At 34.6% G+C, this 21,368-nt stretch overlaps 4 protein-coding genes across 4 annotated transcripts; 3 read left to right on the forward strand and 1 right to left on the reverse strand.

The window, feature by feature from the left end:
• Positions 1 to 3,524: 3,524 nt before the first annotated feature.
• LOC110627509 (L-type lectin-domain containing receptor kinase IX.1) lies at positions 3,525 to 5,727 on the forward strand. Its single transcript, XM_021773856.2, has one exon. The coding sequence runs from the start codon at positions 3,628 to 3,630 to the stop codon at positions 5,578 to 5,580; it is 1,953 nt and encodes a 650-aa protein (XP_021629548.1). The 5' UTR covers positions 3,525 to 3,627; the 3' UTR covers positions 5,581 to 5,727.
• Positions 5,728 to 8,034: 2,307 nt separating this feature from the next.
• On the forward strand, positions 8,035 to 10,416 carry LOC110628889 (L-type lectin-domain containing receptor kinase IX.1). The gene has a single exon (XM_021775711.2). The coding sequence runs from the start codon at positions 8,311 to 8,313 to the stop codon at positions 10,105 to 10,107; it is 1,797 nt and encodes a 598-aa protein (XP_021631403.1). The 5' UTR covers positions 8,035 to 8,310; the 3' UTR covers positions 10,108 to 10,416.
• A 5,743-nt stretch (positions 10,417 to 16,159) lies between these two features.
• LOC110628933 (L-type lectin-domain containing receptor kinase IX.1) lies at positions 16,160 to 18,645 on the forward strand. The gene has a single exon (XM_021775771.2). The coding sequence runs from the start codon at positions 16,461 to 16,463 to the stop codon at positions 18,414 to 18,416; it is 1,956 nt and encodes a 651-aa protein (XP_021631463.1). The 5' UTR covers positions 16,160 to 16,460; the 3' UTR covers positions 18,417 to 18,645.
• A 694-nt stretch (positions 18,646 to 19,339) lies between these two features.
• LOC110628645 (glutamate receptor 2.8) lies at positions 19,340 to 20,602 on the reverse strand. Its single transcript, XM_021775426.2, has 2 exons — positions 20,087 to 20,602; positions 19,340 to 19,947 (listed from the first exon to the last, which is right to left on the reverse strand). The coding sequence occupies exons 1-2, from the start codon at positions 20,396 to 20,398 to the stop codon at positions 19,411 to 19,413; spliced, it is 849 nt and encodes a 282-aa protein (XP_021631118.1). The 5' UTR covers positions 20,399 to 20,602; the 3' UTR covers positions 19,340 to 19,410.
• Positions 20,603 to 21,368: the final 766 nt, after the last annotated feature.

Genomic DNA, 21,368 nt, shown 5'->3' on the forward strand with positions numbered 1-21,368 from the left:
GAAAAACTGATAGTTGGACCTGTCAATTCATAAAATATTTACAATCAACAAAATACCTTTTCCACTGGGCTGTACAATCTATACATGATCTATCAAAATTACAAAAAGAAAAGACAAAAGACTTAGGATTGGTCCGACCTCCTCTAGACTCTGAGTGGACGAGGTGGAAGGAAGGATAAACTAGGAGATGAGGACTGCTGAGCGGATCACCAAAAAGGAACTGAAATATTAAAAGAAATATAAGGGGTGAGTACAACATACTCAGTGAGCTGATAAATAAATAACAAAGGGAAAAAGATAACTTTAGGTACTTAATAGTACCCAATATTTAGCTAAAATAAGTCAGCTGAACAAATACAATTTAATTCCATCAATATAAAATAAACTGTGAAAAATAGAATCCGCATACACTCATAATATGTTCCCTGCAGATAATGCTGGCATCTCAGGTATAATAAAATAATAACAGCCTGAGAGCAATGCTGACATCTTAGGCTCTATAATGACAAATTTGGCCCAAGAGTTAATGAAATGCTGGTCATACACATGTGCAGAGCTACCCCCAAAGGGTGACCACCTGACATACGCCCTAAAGGCTGTCTGTATATCAAGCGCTGTCCCAAAGACAGTATAAATATATATATCATGCTGAAAATAAATAACCTGTCATCAATGTGTTATCTGTTCGGTGCATATACAGAGTGTAATCGGCTATTTATTCAACTGTGCTTTAAATTCAATTTTCATTTATTTCAGAAATATAAATTAACTTTATCCTTTCCCATTTTAACTAAACAAAGTAACATATACACATATAAATATATTTAAGAAAAATATCAATGTTATATATTTATCCACTCACCAGAATACTTGGGACAAAAGACCTAGGTCGCAGAAGGACCCATATTATCTATCCTGGAAGCTGGATCCTCTCCTAGAATTAAAAAGAAAATAAAATAATATATCAAATAATAAAAAATGCTCTAGAACAATAATATAAAACGTAAAATACGAAATTTTAATTATATTTTTAAGAAAATTTGGGCAGTATTTCGACATAGCTAGACCTCCCAAAAATACCCAAACTCAACAAAAATACTCAATAAGCTGTAAATATTATTTAAATCAACCTATGAAAATCATTAATCCCAAAAATAAATATTAAAACTCATTAATTGGATCTTACCCTTTTTATTCTCAAATCACCAAAAATCACTATTAAAAGGTAGAGAAAATAAATTATATCGCAATAAATCGAATAAAAAGGATAAAACTCACCTACCCAATTTTGGAACCGCTGGAAGAAAATATTGAATTTATGAGCAGGATATAGGTTTAAAATAGGATCTAGCTGAGGATTTCAGAAGTTTATGGTTTGATTGGGTTGAGTGGGAGGAGATTTGGAGTTGAAAGAGGAAATTTTTTTTTTTAATAACAGAGGGTTGCTCTTTCTGCTTTCTTCGGGAAGAAGAGAGCTTGCTCTTGTTTTGGGACAGAACTTTCTTGAAACCAGAGCTTTTAATGCTCTTTTCTTCTCTTTCTTTTTTTTTTAAATTAATTTATTTATTTCTTATTTTAATAATTTTCTTTTTATATATAAATATATGTTTATGGACCTCTTTTTTCTTTTTTTTTTCTTCTTTTTTTTTAATGGGCTGGGTATCACAGTGTGGTTCACCGAGATGTCAAATCAAGCAATGTAATGCTAGACTCTCACTTTAATGCCAAGCTGGGTGACTTTGGGCTAGCTCGGCTCACAGACACCCTGCCAGCGAAATTATCGATGGCTTCATCATCATCCATGTAAAGACTCTCAAACTCCCATCTCAGAGTTTGTGCTTTCACCTCCATCACACGAGCTAAGCCGAGGTGCATGGTTTTCAAGGAATTCCACGCTTCCTTCGCGGTCTTGTTCTCACCAAGTTGCAATAGGGTCTCTTCAGTGATTCCTGGATAGATGACTGCCAATGCCATCTTATCCTTGCATGGTTCTATAGGATCATCAAATGCAACAACCTCCCACATGCCCTGGGCCTCCATGTACACCTCTATTTTAATTGCCCATGTAGGATAGTTGCTCTAACACTCCCTTCTCGAGATGTCATCCGCGACGTCGTCGTGTCGGTTAGATCTCCATTGTCGAATCTAGTAGAGCTTGATGGCTAATTAATTATTCTTCTTGGTATGTACTTAGGCAAACAAGAGCAAGGCTCTGATACCAAATGTCAGATATACAACCCACGCAAAACTCAATAAAAACAAAAATAAAAAATCAGGTGAAGAAGACGATGAACATGACACTTAGATTAATTTTTTTTTTTCTAGAGTTGTAATAGCAACACCGTTTTTCTCTCAATTAAGTTTTATTCAACAAACTTGAAGAATAAATACAAAATAAAATGTCATGTAATGCTCCACGTTCCTAAAGATTTGCTCCAGCAAATCCATGACTAACCAATAACTAACCAACACATAATACACTAAACAACGTGCTATACAAAAAATAACCAACTAATGCAATATGAAAAAACAAATAATAGTAAACAAACTAACAACCAGCAATAAGATTAAACATTACATCAGCTATGCTAGAATAGTAGCGCTTCTATTTCAGTTTTGGTCGGCACCAGCAGCGAAAAGTTTAGAGATGATGGGCGATGCTTTTCCTTAAGCTTTTCCGGGTTGAGTGTTGGGTCAAACTGCTCTAACGGGTATAAGGTTGATGCTTCTGTTCATTTTTTATTTAGATAGGCTCTAGTACCTTGGACTATGTTTGGTTCTTCATAAATTAATATTGTAATCTATTAGTACTCTAATCTTTTAGACATGTTGACATTTTAATGGATCCATATCTTTCTGATAAAAAAATTTCTCTTAAAAAGAAAATTCCAACTAAACGTGAAAAAAGAACGATTAAGTTTTTAAGAAATATAAAATATATAAAAAGTAATTGTGATATTCAGCCATTTGATGCGGGAAAACATCCCACGTTGGCAAATTATCAATTCAATTGGTAATATATAAATGTTGGCTTAATACTATTAAATGAATTGGGTTAACCATTTTGGACCAGGTGGAAAGTAGGTTTAAAAGTTATTTCGGTCAATTTGGGTCGGCATGTTTCAATTGGTATCAAAACCACTTTGGGTCTCATGTAAGACGAGGTGGAGCCGCCTGACGTACTAACGAACCACAATATCCAAGGGTTCAGTCCTAGTTTAGTAATTGAATTCTATTTAATATTCAGTTGCGACGAGAATATTATAAATTTAGTTGGAAAGAGTGTAATATTCAGCTGCTTAACATGGAAAAACTTCCCACATCGGCAAATTACCAATTCAATTGGTAATATATAAATGTTGATTTAATAAATAATTTGAGTTAACTATTTTAAATTGAATCAAATAAAAAATAAATTTAAAAATTATTTAAATCAGTTTGGACTGAACTGTTACACTAATTTAGTTCATAAAAGTTTTGTAATGTATTCATTTAAGTTCCCGTCTTTTCTTTGTCATGGAGTCTGCAACGACGTCGTTCCTTGATGTTTCCGCTGGTTTTGTTGTCTTCTTGTATATATAGGGAAGGCTCAGTTGCTGCACGCCTCCTAATTCCTTTTTGCTGACAATGCATTTGCTCGTCTTCTTCTTCTTCCTTCAGCTTCTTCCATTAGCTATTTCAGTTCATTTCAATATACCTCGCTTCGGTCCTGAGTTAAGCAACCTCCTTTATCATGGCGATGCAAAGCCTTCATCTGGTGGTATCGTTGAATTAATCAGCAATTACGACTACACATGCCGAGTTGGTTGGGCCATCTATGCCGAAAGGATCATGCTTTGGGACTCCACCACAGGAAAGCTTTCAGATTTCACTTCCCATTTCTCTTTCAACATTGACACTCGAGGTCTTTCTCGATACGGCCATGGGCTAGCGTTCTTCCTTGGTCCGGTTGGATTTGAAATCCCACCCAATTCCGCTGGTGGCTTTATGGGCTTGTTTAACACCTCAACTATGGATTCGCCTCAGAGCCAAATCGTTATGGTGGAGTTCGATTCATTTCCGAATCCTGAATGGGATCCCAAGCCTCTGGTTGAGCATGTGGGGATCAACAACAACTCTCTGATTTCAGCTGTGCATACTCCCTGGAATGCTAGCTTTCACAGTGGAGATACCGCCGATGTATGGGTTACTTACAATGCTAATACTAAAAATCTGAGTGTGTTTTGGACTTACAAGAGAACCTCCAATGCTCAAGAGAATACTGGCTTGTTTTACATAATTGATCTGAAGGAGGTTTTGCCGGAATGGGTTAATATTGGATTTTCAGCTGCTACAGGTCAATTCGGAGAACGACACCAACTTCAATCCTGGGAATTCAATTCTAGTTTGAATTTCCAGGGAGAAAATAGACAGAGTTCAAAGAGGACCAGAATAATAGTTGGTGTTGCAGTTTCAGTATGCGTCCTAGCAGGTGGGGCAATCGCCGGAATCTTGATTTCTTTCAGGAAGAGGACGAAGAAACAGATGATGGTGAGGAGAGAAGGACACACAAGGAACTTGACGTCAATCAATGAAGACCTTGAAAGAAGAGCTGGACCACGAAGATTTTCTTACGAGTATCTTGCTTCAGCTACAAATAATTTTTCGGATGAAAGGACGCTGGGGAAAGGAGGATTTGGTGCTGTTTACAAGGGATACTTAATCGACATGGATTTAGCAATTGCTGTGAAGAAAATTTCAAGAGGATCTAGACAAGGTAAGAAGGAGTATATTACAGAAGTGAAAACCATTGGCCAACTGAGACACCGGAATCTGGTACAACTTTTGGGTTGGTGCCATGACAGAGGCGAGTTTCTACTTGTTTACGAATTTATGCCAAATGGTAGCCTAGACGCTCACCTCTTCGGCGAGAGGAGACCTCTTACATGGGCTGTGAGGTACAAGATTTCTCTTGGGTTGGCCTCAGCATTGCTTTATCTTCATGAAGAGTGGGAGCAGTGTGTGGTTCACCGAGATGTCAAATCAAGCAATGTAATGCTAGACTCTAACTTTAATGCCAAGCTGGGTGACTTTGGCCTAGCTCGGCTCACAGACCATGAGGTTGGTCCTCAAACAACTGGATTAGCAGGAACTCTAGGCTACTTGGCTCCTGAATATATAAGCACAAGAAGAGCTAGTAAGGAATCTGATGTGTACAGCTTTGGAGTTGTTGCATTAGAGATTGCCAGTGGAAGAAGAGCAATTGATCACAGTGATCAGGACCACGAAATGAATTTGGTAGAGTGGGTTTGGGAACTTTATGGACATGGGAACCTTCAATTGGCTGCTGACAAGGAACTTCACATGGATTATGAAGAGAGACAGGTGGAGTGTTTAATGATTATTGGACTTTGGTGTGCTCATCCTGATCACAATTTGAGGCCATCAATAAGACAAGCAATTCAAGTTTTAAACTTTGAGGCTCCATTGCCAAAGCTACCTGCTAAAATGCCCGTGCCTACGTTTCGTGCACCGTCCCCATCTGTGAGCAACGGTCAATCATTTACAACTAGTTCAAGCGGCCTAGGCTTGGGTGTCTGAACATTTATGGCTTCTTTAATGTGTCCAAGTAAACCAACTCAATAAACACTACATGTTTAAGTTGAGAGAAATTTTATAATATAAATGTTGTATGCATAATGCTTGTATTATAGTTCATAATTATGATATTTGGTATAGTTTTCATCATATTCAATTTAAAAAAATTAACCGAGTTGAGTTAATTTAAAAATTTAATTTGATTTTTTATTATTTTTTATTCGATTCAATTTTTATTTTTAAAATTTCAATTCAGTTCGATTTTAATTAAAAAATTAATAAAATTAAATCAAATCGATTAATAAGTAATTAATATATTATTTTTAACGATCTAAAGATATTAGACCATAAATTAAGGTTAAAATATTTTGATTAAATTTTAGAATACTAAACGTAAGGTGTAAAAAATAAAAATTTCATTCAAAAATTTAACCGATCAAATTGAATCAAACTGTATTAAGAATAACGATTAAAGTGAGAAAGAAATTATCAGAAAAGTTAGTTGAATAATATCTAACAATTCTGTTTCTCTCTCTCTTATTTTTCTCCTTCTCTCCGTTTTTTTCCTTTCCTTCTCGTTCTTCTCCTTACTTCCATATGGATTGGGCCTATGAATTTAAAGCTTGACAAACTGATTCAATTTAAATTTGTTTTTCTTAAAATCAATTTAACTTTTATAAATATTAAAATTTTAATTTTTAATTTATTTATTTTGATTTAATTTTTGAATTGAATTGACTTATATAACTATTGGATATAATAATTTTTTTTTTTAATTTATAAGTGTTGCTTTTCCAGCGTTTCTGTCTATGATGGAAAGAATAATAAAATTTTAAGATGGCATCATATACAGCCTTCAATATTGACATTAATTATTGACTTGGTGCTAGTGACACATTATATATATTGTCTTTTACGCGACAAGAGTTCCTTTCAGACGTCTTGGAGATTAACTTAAGACTACTAATCAAAAAATAAATCAATGCCATTCACTCTATATATTTTTACGAAAAATAGTTCTTAGTACTTCTAAAATAAATTTTAAATTTTCTAAAACTTGGTTAAAATTTAATTCTTTATTACTATTTAAATAATATCTAAACCTATTAGTTTATAATGACGAATATTTAATAAAAATATTAATTTTAAAATTTAATAAAAACTTACTATTACTCAAAATCAAATCAAAATTTCAAATAGATTAAACTGAATATTTAGACTGATTTTGAAAATATAATCCCTAACTAAAGAGACGCGCCAAATTGTCTGCCACCTGTTGCGGAATTAGGTCCAGCCGCCCTATGATTTAAAACTTGTTGAATATACAAAAAAGCAAAATGAGTTGATTAAATGATTTTACGCGGAATAAATCATTTCATTTTGAATTTTATTTTAAAAGTTAATTCACATCTCACTTTAGTTGCATTTTATTGGACAATTGAAAAAATATTAATATAATTATTAAATATCTAAACTTACAAAATGTAATTATTTTATTTCCCGTAAAAATCAAAATGCGTATGAATCAAAAACATGTGTAATTCATATAAACCCTTAAATTCAAGCATAAATATCTAAATTGCATTTTTCATTTTCTGCTCTCTATTAAAAAAAATTACATAAAAAAATTATTTTTTAAATTATGAATTAAGCTCAGCATAATTTATTATGAATGTTTTGAAATTTAAAAAATATGATTTATAGTAAGTGTGTAAGTTTGGTTGGAGAAAAAGACATTTATCTTCGTTTATTTTTTTTTCTTTTATCTACTAGTGAAATCTAACCGTTTTTCTGCTATAATGCTATCTATTTTTGTTACTCAAATCTGTACGTACAAATGTGTCAGAATCCATTTTCACACTAGGCGGCCTATTTAATTCTCCCAGCGTGCATGCTGATAGGATTGTGAAGTGACTGGACCTACTTTCTTACCTCTTGTTATGTCACCGGATTAGTTTTTCTTCGGATGGGCTCACACGCGTGGCCTGTTCGGCCTGCTTCACGTCACCAGACTGGGATATGCGACGTGGGACTGATTTGCTTGAGAAATGCCTGATGGGCCTTAGGCATGCGTTCTTCTTTAGGGTCCGTCCTTGTCCCACATATAGAAAGGCCGGCAGTTACCAACTATGGATTTTTTGTTATGCATTTTTTATTTTTTGCATTTGCCAATTATGTTATTGCAAAAAAAAAATATTGACTATGAAATTTTTCACAGTTAATAAAAAATCTTAAGTTCAAAATAAATTTAGAAAAAATGCTTTATTCTAATAATGGGTCGGAAATTTGAATTAACAGAATGGTATTGATATTAATGAACTTACTTATAGATTATTACAAGCTTACTAAGCAGTAGTTCATTCTAACGTCATTGCAAAATCCACTGTAGAAAATGGAAATCATTAACAGACAAATAGAGATTTGAATGAAATCCAAAATGTTGTCAAGTAATTGCAAAAGAAATCAGAAATTTGGCGTAATTTCTGATGGACTGGAAGTATTGTGCATTCTCTATGTGGATTTATTCTTTTGTCTTGTGCTACACTGACAAATTAATTTATGAAGTAGAAACGATGGATTCTATGCTATAACGAGGGAAACTGGAATTATTTCCAGCTGTGATTTGTGAGATTTTAAAGGACCAATTTTGCATGATCGACCTTCATCCTTCTGCTTCGTGAGTTTTTTTTTTTTTTTTTATTTTTTTTAATTCAATTTCCTCTGAGTCTCTGAATGTCAATTCTTAGCTTCCGCTCCTTCCTTCTTCTTCTTCTTCTTCCCTCTGCTGATTCATTATCTTTCCGTAAAACAAGGTTTGACGCAGCTGACACTAGCTTCATCTATGAAGGTGGTGCGGCTGTGTTCGTCGGTGCCATTGAACTTAACAATGATGCTTACCAGTGTCAGGTTGGTCGAGCAACTTATATAGAGAAAGTACAAATCTGGGATTCCAAGACACAAAAGCTCTCAGACTTCACCACCCGTTTCACTTCCACCGTAGACATCCAGCGCCGTCTTATTTATGGTTCTGGGTTCACTTTCTTCCTTGCTCCTGTTGGATTTCAAGTACCAACGAATTCAGCCGGTGGCTTTCTTGGCTTGTATAATGTCACAACTATCAACTCTCCAAACCAAATTCTTCACATTGAATTTGACACAAACCCAGACCCGGATTGGGATCCTCAGTTTGAGCATGTGGCTATTAACATCAATTCACTTTATTCGTCTACATATACTCGTTGGAATGTCACTTTACACAGCGGTGATAATACTGATGTCTTGATCAATTATAATAGTAGAACCAAGAATCTGAGCGTGTCTTGGAGATTTCTTCTCACAGGTACTTCTCAAGAGATTACCAGTCTTTCCACCATTGTTGATCTCAGAGAGGTTCTTCCTGAATGGGTTACAATTGGCTTCTCGTCTGCTACAAGAGATTATGTTGAACGCCATGCAATTCTGTCGTGGGAGTTCACTTCAAGCTTGGACACAGATGATGGAAACCAGACAAATGCTAAAAAGATAAGACTTGTAGTACTTCTTGTCCTAGCAGCTTGTGTACTGATAGGTGCAGTGGTTATAGCATTAAGCATTTGGTGGACAAAGAAGATGATGGTGGGAATAAAAGACACAATAAACTTAACGTCACTTAACGATGACCTTGAAAGAGGAAGAGGTCTGCAAAGATTTTCTTATAATGAGCTCGCTTTAGCCACCAACAATTTCTCAACTGACACCAAGTTGGGTGAAGGAGAGTATTATTATTCTGTTCACAAAGGACACCTTCCTCGTCTAAAAATGTCAGTTGCTGTGACAAAATACCTTGGGGATTTAACACAGACGAAAAAGGAATACATAACAGGGATGAAGATCATAAGCCGATTGAGAGATCAAAATCTTTTACAGCTCCTAGGTTGGTGTCATGAAGAAGGGAAGCTCTTGCTTGTCTATGAGTTTCTGCCAAAAGGGAGTCTTGATTCTCACTTATTTGGGAATAGGACTACTACTCTTCCTTGTGATGTAAGATATAGAGCAACTCTTGCATTGGCCTCTGCTTTGGTCTTCCTTCATGAAGAATTGGAACAATGTCTAGTCCATGGCGATGTGAATGCAAGCAATATCACGCTAGATTCAAATTTTAATGCGAAGCTTTGTCATTTTGGATTAGCTCGGCTATTGAACCATGAGCTTGTTTCACAAAACACAGGCGAGGCTAGTAGAGAATCAGATGTATATGGGTTTGGGGTGGTTGCCTTGGAGATTGCGACGGGAAGAAGAGTGCTTGATCCCATTGAAGACAGACCTGAAATAAGTTTGGTGGAGTGGGTGTGGGATCATTACAGAAACAAGACGCTTAGATTGGCTGTTGATAGGAGACTTAATATGGATTTTGACGAGAAACAAATGGAATATTTAATGATAGTTGGACTATGGTGTGCTCAGCAAGATCATGGCTCAAGGCCTTCAATGAGACAAGCGATTCATGTTCTTAATTTCAATGCTGTATTGCCCAATCTTCCTATAAATTAGATGTCTCCTCCTCTGCATAATTTATCATTCCGTCGGCTAGCTTATCTGGAACATTGCTTGTCTGGTAAGGAAAAAAACTTGCGAAGGACGAAGTTCTGCAAGAAATTGCTATACCACAAGCAATTTAGGTTATAAATAATTTGAAATTAGTGATTTATATCCGAACCATCTATTTTCAAACTGTCATTTTTTTCCTGCTTTTTAATGTTAAGATGTAGCTTGAATTTTGACTATGTATCTTTCTGTCATAGGTTTGAATATGCTATACCTTGTAATAACACTCATAAATTTAGTCTAGTGGTAAATACACCTGAGTTGAATACGTTATAGTAAACTTAAGAGATCTCATATTCTATTTCTCAATCTCCGATTTCCATTTGAAAAAAAAAAAAATTTCTCTTACAATAAATGAGCTAGGTCAATTTTGGATCAAAAATAATAATTTTAGCTCGTAAAAGGGAGATATATAAATCAGTTCAATCTCCAATTCTCAATTTAAAAAAAAAAACTTTCTCTTACAATAAATGAGTTAGGTCAATTTCGAATCAAAAATAATAATTTTAGTTCGTAAGAGAGAGATGTATAAATCAGCCCAATCCTCAATTCTCAGTTAAAAAAAAATTTTCTCTTGCAATAAATGAACTAGGTCAAGTTGGATTAAAAATAATAATTTTAACTCGTACGAGGAAAATATATAAATAAAATTTAGGGATTAATATGATTTTATATAACGGTTCAATTTAAATTAATTCAAATAATTTTTGAATTCTCTTTTATTGATCCAAAATACTTAGTTTAAATCTTTATTAAATTTTTATAAGTCAATAAAGTTACACTTATAATTTTATTATTCTATTGATTCAAAAAAAAAATTATTATTCTATAAAAATTTAATAATTTATTAATAAAAATTCAAGTACATTTAATAATAAATTAAATTAAATAGTTAGTCTAAATCTTTATTAATTTTTTTTTATAAATTACATAGTTAATTTTGAATTTTTGTTAATACGGCTTTTATAAATTTAAATATTTAGTAAATTAAATTTTAGTTTAAATATTTAACAAGTTAATATAAAATAGTCCATGAATCGTATACTGAAGTGAAACTAATCCGATTTGAAGCTAATCCAACCCGTGTTAATTTTGAAAAAAAAAATATATTGTGGCAAAGTTTGTTATGACTAATTAATTATTAAATTGCATATATAGATTTATGAAATAAATATATTATAATTTTGCACTGTAAATCTATATATAGAGTCAATATAAATAACTTTTTTCTGAATAGTATAAATTATTTTTTTTATATAAATAATTTTGCACTGTAATTCTGTACTACATTTTGAGATTTAAATAGTAATATAAAAATTTAATTTTTTTTATATATGATAATATATTTTTAATAAATTATTTTTTATTTTTATAAAATTATAATTTTAATTGTAATTTTATTTATTATAAAAAATAAATTAACTACTACTTTATATTATATTATAATAATAGAAATAAATATAGTGATTTTCAATTCATTAGTATTAATTTATATTATTGTGTTTTTAATTTTGCATTTCTTTGAATTTATAAATTAATTTCTCATCATATGTCCTGCTTTACTATACGACAATACTCATGTATCGTCGTCCGATGTGCATTCCAGCACATTGTGACAACATTGTTGTTAAGACTTAGCGAGCAGTCTGCCTTGAACAACCTTTTTGTCTTTTGTATTTTTTATTTTTTTTTTCCAATTCATTAGTAGCTAGAATCCAGGATATTATTAATTCAAATAAGTTCCTGGCTTTTTTTATTTATAGGAAATTCCAAAGTGATAGCTAATTAAATATTTGCTCTCAAGAGTTTTTACAATAATTTTGTTTTTTTATTAAACTAAATTTTACAATAAACTCTAATTTACTGGTGAAGACAATAAAATAAATTAAAAGCAAAAAATTTGGCTCTCTTTCGTAAAGCATAAAAATTATCATTGAACGTTTTTTAGTTGAATATATAATTTGATTTTTGATTTTTATTTAAAAAATTAATTGACACAAATTTCTTTTATCAAAGAAAATTATGTAGAGTTAAAAGGATCATTAGAAAAGCTGGTGCAATCTTTGTTAATGAAATGAAGCAAACTTGCTAATATTTTAAGTGGCTCCACTTTGTATCATACGAATAGTTCTTTCATCGCAGTTTCACGAACTCTATATAATTTTTCTGATCTTGCAGGTTTTTCTAATTTAGGTGATTCTGATACCAATTGAAATTCAAATTGATCCAAATAACTTTTTGAAGTTACTTTTCATCTAGCGCAAAATAATTAATCCAAGTTATTGAGTAGTATTAAATCAGGATTTATATATTACTAATTGAATTGATAATTTACTGATATGAAATATTTTTTCACATCACGCACCTGAATATCTGCATTTAGCGTATCAATAACTTCTAAATTGTCACTTTCAACTACCACCATTTTGAAGCCATATTATTTGATAGCCAAGATCCCATATAGGATAGCTTTTAGCTCAATACTGATAACTGAAACTATACCAAAACCAAATAATTATTTAATCAATAACTTCTAATTTTTTTTATTATTAACTTTTAACACATTTAAAAGCATAACCGTTTGATCACTAAGTATATATATACTTTAAATGCGCTTCAAATTTTCAAGAGTTAAGCAATTACATTTTGTAATTGAATAATTATAATTTATAAAATTTAAATATTAAACGGTTAGTGTCAAAAGATTATGATATGGAGTAATTAGTTTTGGACTTTACGGTAGACTTGGACCAAGTCTAACTTTTGCTGCCGACGTCCGATAGAGATCCACGATAATTTTTTGAAAAGAAAATTTCGAGACGCACGACTTTTAAAAGTGTGACGAGTGCCGAAGGCCTATCACAAAATTCGATATGAAAATTTCATCATTTAAGGGTCAATTTTGCATTTTAGTTTTTTTTTTTTGGATATTTTAGATATTTTCATAATTTTACATATTAGGATTTTATTTTTATTATAAATAGCCTCCCTTGGATATCAGAAACTCACTTTTCAATTTTTGAGAAATTTCAATAAGACTTTTCGTTTTTTAGCCTATATTTTCTCTTATATCGTTTTAGGCAAACGATATTAATTAAAACTCCTAGATGAATATAATTAGTTCTTTATCAGGTTATTAACATTAAAAAGTTATTGTGTTAATTGATTTTTTTTATAAAAATCAGCACTAAAATGTAATACTCGGCTAGACTCCGGTATCGAAATTCTTACCGTCCGGTGGAATCCTGGATGTCGGAAACCTCTAGAAGGGCAAAATCATGTTTTTATAAAATGTTTTAATGTATTTCATGATTTTAAGTAAGATGAAAATTGATTTTTGAATGAAAAAGACCAAGGAGGCATTTCCAGGTTCGGCCGCCGAACGTGGGATAGTTTAGGAGGGCAAGTTAGGCTTCCGAAAGTGGCCAAGGTTAGGCCGCCGAACCTCATGTTCGGCCGCCGAACTTGCATGAGTTTTGGAGGCACCTTAGGCTGCCGAAAGGTGGTCTGGCAGCCCCTATAAAAAGGGCTCCATGGCCGAAATGGGCGAGCTTTCTCCCCATTTTCGGCCAACGGTGAGTCCATGCTCTCCCATGGTTGATTTTTGATGTTTTCCTTTGATCTTTCAAGTTTTAACAAGCTTTATCTTGGTTTGAAGATATTTGAGCAAGTTTTGGAGCTTGGAGACCAAAGAGTTGAGATCTCCCCCATCTCCAAGTTAGGATCGTTTCTCCTCTAGATCTTCAAGAGGTAAGCTTCGATCCTACTATTCTTATATGTTTTAAATGAGTTTTATGAAGATTTATGGGGTAGAAATGCATGTTTAGGTTTTATTTGAGTTATGGGTTTATGTTGAGTTTTGAGCAATGTGGGTTGTTTATGTACGTTTGATGTGTTGTAGTTGGGGTTTAGTATAGTTTGAAGCCCCTAGGAGCTTATGTATGTGTGTATGCATGCTTTGGAAGTGGTTTGGTTGAGTTGTGTAGTTTGAGAGGCATTTGTGCATGTAGGAGGCTGAGTTCTACCCTTTGGAGGAACTCAGGTTCGGCAGCCGAAACTGCCTGTGGAGGCAAGCCTTTGGCTGCCGAAACCTGCCCCCAAAAGCTGGACTTTCGGCTCTGGAAGGGAGTTTCGGCCGCCGAAGGTGCCGCCGAACATGCATGAGTTTCGTCTCTGGAGGGAACCTTCGGCCGCCGAAAGTGCCGCCGAAGGTGCATGACTTTCAGCTCTGAAGGGACTTTCGGCCGCCGAACCTGCTGCCGAAAGTGCCCTGTTCAGCCCTCCTTTGCATGATTCCTATGATTGTTTTAAGGTGTTTTGGGGGGTTTGTGGGGAATATTTTAGAGTCATGTTCATGTATGTTTGGTTCCTCATTTGAGTCCACCTGTATAGGTTGTTCGGACCCGAGGAACCGAGGACCCCAGCAGTGAGTCAGCTGCTTCAGTGTCTTGTCAGAGCTAGCCAGAGGTGAGTAGAATGACTCTTTATGATTCAAAGTAAATAATGAAAGTTTTAGCATGACTCACGCATCATGAATGCCATGAGATATATTAGGGTGCTTGCATTAGAACTCACGAATATGTTGCATTGCATATTATGTTGTTGATGTGGATGAATGTTGAATGATACATTAGCCCTCAGATGTTATGACATGATATAATGATGATAGGATATGAAAGTCCAGGCGTGTCTGCACTACGCCCCTGACACTATGTAAGAGAAAGTCCGGGCGTGCCTGCACTACGCCCCCGGCACGATTGGATATGTATGCTATGGAAGTCTAGGTGTGCCTGCACTACGCCCCTGGCATGATTAGACTGTGTAGAGGGCAAAATGGTGACAAGTTCATCCTTGATGTGATTTGTCTGTGATGTGATGCATTCCATGAAAGCATGAATTTTAAATATGATGTTTTATTATTCTGCTCACTAGGCTCTAGTAGCTCACCCCTTTCCCTTAATCCCCCAGGTTTGCAGGTACGGGATAGATCAGGAAGTCCTCAAGAGTAAAGCTATGTTTATGTAATAGTTAGATGTGGATATGATGAATTGTAAAGTATTGAATAGTCATGTAATAATGATATTGAGGATTAGAATTGTGCTTGACCCTATATGTATGGTTATCCCTTTTTGAGTACATGATCGTTTAATGAAATGAATTATTGATGTTTATGTAAACCAGGCTTTATGCATTTATGTTACCCCATTGGAGCATTTGATGAGAACTCCAGTGTGTGGTTTATGTTTATGAGTTGTGCATGCACAGGTTAAGTTTGATGAATGAAAGGAAAAAGTTTAAATTTTTATGTATATGTTGATCATGTATGGGATTAAACAGGTGTACAGGTTGTATGTCAGGCTTGCTACGGGTCCCGGCGGCTTTAAGCCGATCTGGATCCTAGCGCCGGTAGCGGTTCGATTTCCGGATCGTTACATAAAATATATATTTGTCCAATTTTTGAATACAAAATTTGATAGAATGAAAAATTTTTGTGTTAATTTATATGAATCATAAAAAAAATTCTTAAGCGGGTAATCATATAACCAAAAACATGAAAATAGATTTTATCTAATTTTTTCATGAAGATTCACTTATTTATATCTTGATTCACAGTAAATTGAATCTAAATAATGTTTTCATGTATAGTATATTTATTTATATTTTAATTTATAGTACATTGAATTTAAATAATTTTTTTTCGTATATATTATGTTTGACCTCTATATATAAATCATAATTTTTTTTAAAAAAATGAATCATCATGTAACCAAGATATATAAACGAAGATTCTATTTAATTTTTTCATAAAAGACTCACATATCCAATATCTTGAGTCATAGCAAACTGAGTTTAGGCAAAACTGACGTATATATTAAAATTTAACATATTTATATTTAACATTGATGATAATTAGGCTTTATAGACAAGAAAAATTCAGCAAGCTAGCTTTTCTCGGCCTATTTCATAATATCCATATTGACGATGAGCCCACGCATAGTTAAAAACATAAACATAGCCGAAGGAGACACCATCTCCTAAAATTTATAAATTAGAAAAAAAAAAAATTAAGAATGAGAAAATAGGTCCGCAGCTTCGTACAGAAACCTAATTGTCTCCGTCTTAATTAATTCTCAGCGGAGCAATGATCAGGCAAGAATTGCAAAACCTTCTTGGAATCTCATCGTCACCTCTTGTAATTCCTAGAAAATCACCAAAACTATTTTTTACAATATTGATCGAAGGGTGTCACTTTGATAATCTTCCTCCTCCATTTCTCTTCCACATCTCTCTCTCTCACCATGGCCACCTCTTATCACAACATAAAAACGTCACCCTTTTACTCCTACTTCCTGTTCATCCTCCTCCTGCCCTTTACTAATCCAATATCCTTTGAAATAACGCACTTTGATCCCAACGACACCAGCATAATTTACGAGGGAGGTGCAGTGCCTACCGCTGGAAATGTTGAATTTACGAACGTCGATTTCATGTGCCAAGTTGGTCGAGCCACTTATGTTGAGAAGGTGCCTATCTGGAATTCCAAAACTAAACAGCTCTCTGATTTCACTACCCATTTCTCTTTTTTCATTGACATCCAAGGTCGTAACCAGTATGGATCTGGGCTGGCTTTCTTCCTTGCTCCTGTTGGATCTCACATTCCACTCAATTCAGCAGGAGGTTTCTTTGGGCTGTACAATTTTAGCAACATTTATTCCTATGAGAGTCAGATTGTTCATATTGAATTTGATTCTTACTTCAACCGTGAATGGGATCCTCTGTTCCTCCACGTCGGGATTAACAACAACTCACTTCAATCTGCCGCTGTTACCCGTTGGAATGCTAGGTTCCACACTGGAGATCCTGCTGATGTGTGGATCACTTACAATGCTACAACCAAGAATCTCAGCTTGTCATGGAAATATCAAACTACTTCTCTTCCTGAAGAGAACACCAGCCTTTCACTTATTATCGATCTCACTACTGTTCTTCCTGAGTGGGTCGCCATTGGATTTTCCGCTAGCACAAGTAATCGAATCGAGCGGCATGTACTTCAATCCTGGAAGTTCAATTCAACTTTGGAGATGCATGAAGAAAAGGAAAATAATAGTAAAAAGATTATTCTGACAACGAGTTTATCAGTTACAGGAGGTTTTCTGTTGGTTGCAGTGGGAGCTTTCCTCGTTTTCTGGATGAGGAAGAAGAAGAGAGAAAAAACAAAAGAGAAAATGAAATTAATATTAATGAACGATGAGATTGAAAGCGTAGCTGGTCCAAGAAGATATTCTTATGAAGATCTTGTTTTAGCTACCAACAACTTTTCAAGGGAGAGGAGGTTGGGTCGGGGAGGATTTGGAGCTGTTTACAAAGGATACAATATCCATTCAGGAAAGGCTTTTGCAGTGAAGAAAATAACAAAGCGTTCAAATATAGACGTGAGAAATGAGTACATGGCAGAGGTGAAGATCATTAGCCAGTTGAGGCATCGAAACCTGGTACCTATCACAGGTTGGTGTCATGAAAAAGGTGAATTCCTTCTTGTCTATGAGTTCATGCCCAATGGTAGTCTTGATTCTCACCTCTTCAAGAAGAAGATTCCTCTCACTTGGACTGCGAGATATAGAATAGCTCTTGGATTAGCTAATGCTTTGCTCTACCTTCATGAAGGGCCAGAAAGGTGTGTTCTCCATCGCGATATCAAGGCAAGCAATATAATGCTGGATTCAAATGTGGAAGCCAGGCTTGGTGATTTTGGACTAGCTCTATTCATGGAGCCTGATTTAGGGCCAGAGACGAGAGGGTTGGCAGGCACTAATGGCTACATGGCTCCAGAATATATACGCACACGCAGGGCTAGTAAGGAGTCGGATGTTTACAGTTTTGGGTTGGTTGCTTTAGAGATTGTTACTGGACGAATGGCGGTAGATCCCATTGGGGAGGAAGATGAAGCCATCACTTTAGTAAGATGGGTTTGGGATCTCTATGAAACTGGGGAACTAAACAAAGCAGTTGATGGGATACTTACAGATTTTGATGAGACACAAGTCAAGTGTTTGTTGATTGTGGGGCTGTGGTGTGCGTATCCTGACAAAAATAAGAGGCCTTCAATAATGCAGGCAATTCAAGTCCTTGAGTTTAAAGCCGAGTTGCCAAATCTTCGAGCGATGAACACTGATTCTGAAACTAATGCAGCGAGGCCATCGATTAGTTTTGGTGAACCTGCTATGTCGCATTCAAGTTTTGGAGTCGGTCGTTAAGCAGGCAGTCGTTTCCTTCTTGTTTTTCATTTTGAATCTTTGATGCATTTGTTCATTACCACTATTCCTTATATATCTCAAGCCTTATAATTTTTGTTGTTTACAATTGTTTTTGGTAATAATACTAGTTTTGTATTTTTAATAAGTAATTCTTACAAGCATCCTATTTATACACCCTATTAATAAAAACATTGCATTTACATTTTCGCTTACTGTTTTTATATATCAACTTATTTATCTTTCTTATTGATCAATTTCTAAAAATATCGTAAATTAAAATTAAATACCGTTAAGAATTATAACTTAATTAGTTTTCTTTCACACATGAAACATTCTTTGATTTTATTTTCCCTTATTACTATAGAATACAACTGCCAACAATATCTCAAAGAATTGACCTAAAGAAAGAGATAACAGGACATGGAAAATCTCACCATCCCGAACAAAACTAACCCCAACCTAGCTATTTACATGCTAAGAAAAAAACGTGAAAAAACCTGGATACAATAGATAAATAAGGCTAAGAATATAACCAGCACGCATCAATAAGGATGCAACAAAACTTCCTAAAAGCAGCTATAGAACTGTACCAAAGATTCCTCGAAACAAAGAAAAAACAAAACAAAGAACAAACAGCGAACTATTAAAATCAAAGCAAAACCCAGGCATTCGAAAACAGCAGCAACAAATGGATTGAAGCCTCCACAAAACAGTAGCTAAGAAGCATTGGAGCAGATACAGAAAAGCATAAAACAACAGACCATCAACATGGAAAACATCAGGCTACAATCATGATATAAACACCTTTGTTTGGCAATACATCCGCTATTCCTATCTAAAAAATCCAAATCAGAAACATACATAAAAACTTCCTTAAATATTTATTATTATTATTGGATAAGGGGTAGCAAATTCAAACCCTAATCAAAGGAAAGAAAAATATCGAAAATCTTACCCCTTTAATTGCCATTAGTATAAACATAAAAGTAATTTTCTATGGTGAGTTAGGGGGGATTGTAGCTGTCGTTTCATTCTGATTGTCCTGATATCTAGCAACAACCTCAGCTCCTTGGGAAGGGATCCTGGAAAGATTATGTGTATGGTCATCAAAATTATGATCAGGTGAAGCTCCAACACTTGTAGCTGCAGGACTTGTTGTGGGATGAACTCTAGAATCATGATGAACAGAGGGATCTTTCTGGTCAAAATGCTTTGCCAACTCAAGAATTCTTAACCAAAAAGATATTCCTTCTGGGTGGTGGGTGGTGTTTGAAATAGGCCAATGAAACCAAATGAACTTCATGATATGAATCAATAGAGAAAAAATGGAAGCAAGTCCTGTGATGATGAACAAGCCCCCAAAGCTGGTCACACTAAGACTACCTGAAGAGTTTGGGGCAATTTGATCATCACATGCATTCTCGTCAGGAAAGTTACTCCGCTCTATTCTGTCCATTTTACCTTTGTCTTGAGTCACAATCAAGATTGCTCTTGAAATATTTGACACTAATGGGGACCCAAGTGGAAAGGCCTAACACAGAAAAAACAGTGATTCAATTATAATGGTATCCAGTACGTTGTTTTATAAATCTCCCCTTCTTTTTAAGACGGTGAATAAAACTATAATATACGAAAATATGAGCATAGTTGGAGCTAGAGAGAAGACTTACAAAGCCAAATCCATCTGTTTTGTAGGTTGGCCCCACCATTTGGAATTTGGAGCAAAATTTGGCCAAAAAGAGTTTGATGTAAGGAATTTCATAAAAAATAGCAGCAACACCACCATTGTGGATTCCAAGAGACAATGCTTCAGCATAATCTTCTGGGGTGCTATAATTTTTCAACTTGGACTCACTGAAGTTCAGCTGTTTTATTAAGAAATCCTTCACAAAAGAATTGCTTTGGTATCCTACAAAATGACCATTCCTTTGAATCTCTTTAACATCAGCAAAGGTAGGCTGCATTCTCTTCACTGTTAACATTGAAGCTAAACTAGCAGTGTAGCTTTGGGATATGATTAGCACCACAAAAAACCATATGATCACAACAAATCTTGTCCAGCTGCCCAACAACTTCTCCCCTATCACCCGTCATCAAATATTTTTTCCAAGGAATAAAATTTCGTCAAAATCAAATCACTACAACAAATACAAGAATTAACGGCAAAAAATTTATAAGAATATTAATTACTATTAAATTAATTAATATATAAAAATAATTCAAATAATTATATCACCAAAAATCATGGTGGCATTAATAAAAAATTTTTTTAGTAACCATATTTGTTATTACTAATAATTATTCTTTTAAGAGTAATTATAATTTTGTTACAAAATGACTATGATCACAATTTTGCAGTGATGATTAATGGGTCTCGGACCGCCAAGCCTGCTACAGTCCAAATCAAAAAGGGTCTAGGCCAATCCAATACAGGCTCACAGCGCATATGGTCTAAGCCTATGGACCAAATAAGGTTCAAAGGAGTTCAGGGCAAATGAATTTGACTAATTATCAACGACCGCATGAGAACAAAGCCTGCAATAATAGGGATCCTGTCCAAAAAGGCCAAGAAGAATTAAATAGTCGCCTGACGAGAATCAATATCTCATACTCATGAACATGTTGTCCGCATGAAGGTGGCAGACAGGTAAGAGTGTAGTACGGAGAAGGCACACCCGAAAAAGACAAAAAGAAATAGAAATAAAAAGGGGAATGATCAAACAACAAGGGAGCTCATTAAAAAAAATGCACCTAATCCCAAAACCATTTTAGATTTCAATCATCAATTGGCGTCGTTTGTGGAAAACAAAAGAGCAGTTGTTGATGGAGCTCAGAGCCAAGGATAATGTCAGTCCAATGTTGCCGACCACGTTACCATTTGTCAAGAAGGTCCAATTCAAGACTATACCAAAGAAGTTCATGATGTCGGCCTCCTCACCATTTGTCAAGAGG

Source organism: Manihot esculenta, chromosome 12 (assembly GCF_001659605.2).
Source record: "Manihot esculenta cultivar AM560-2 chromosome 12, M.esculenta_v8, whole genome shotgun sequence".
Lineage (NCBI taxonomy): Eukaryota > Viridiplantae > Streptophyta > Magnoliopsida > Malpighiales > Euphorbiaceae > Manihot > Manihot esculenta.

Excerpts from the sequence above, each read along its gene's own strand:
- LOC110628933 (XM_021775771.2), top strand. The coding sequence starts at position 16,461 with ATGGCCACCTCTTATCACAACATAAAAACGTCACCCTTTTACTCCTAC.
- LOC110628889 (XM_021775711.2), top strand. The coding sequence starts at position 8,311 with ATGTCAATTCTTAGCTTCCGCTCCTTCCTTCTTCTTCTTCTTCTTCCC.
- LOC110627509 (XM_021773856.2), top strand. The coding sequence starts at position 3,628 with ATGCATTTGCTCGTCTTCTTCTTCTTCCTTCAGCTTCTTCCATTAGCT.
- LOC110628645 (XM_021775426.2), bottom strand. The coding sequence starts at position 20,398 with ATGTTAACAGTGAAGAGAATGCAGCCTACCTTTGCTGATGTTAAAGAG. Across the intron at positions 19,948-20,086 it reads AAACAGATGGATTTGGCTTT|GCCTTTCCACTTGGGTCCCC; the intron begins GTAAGTCTTCTC and ends TTTCTGTGTTAG.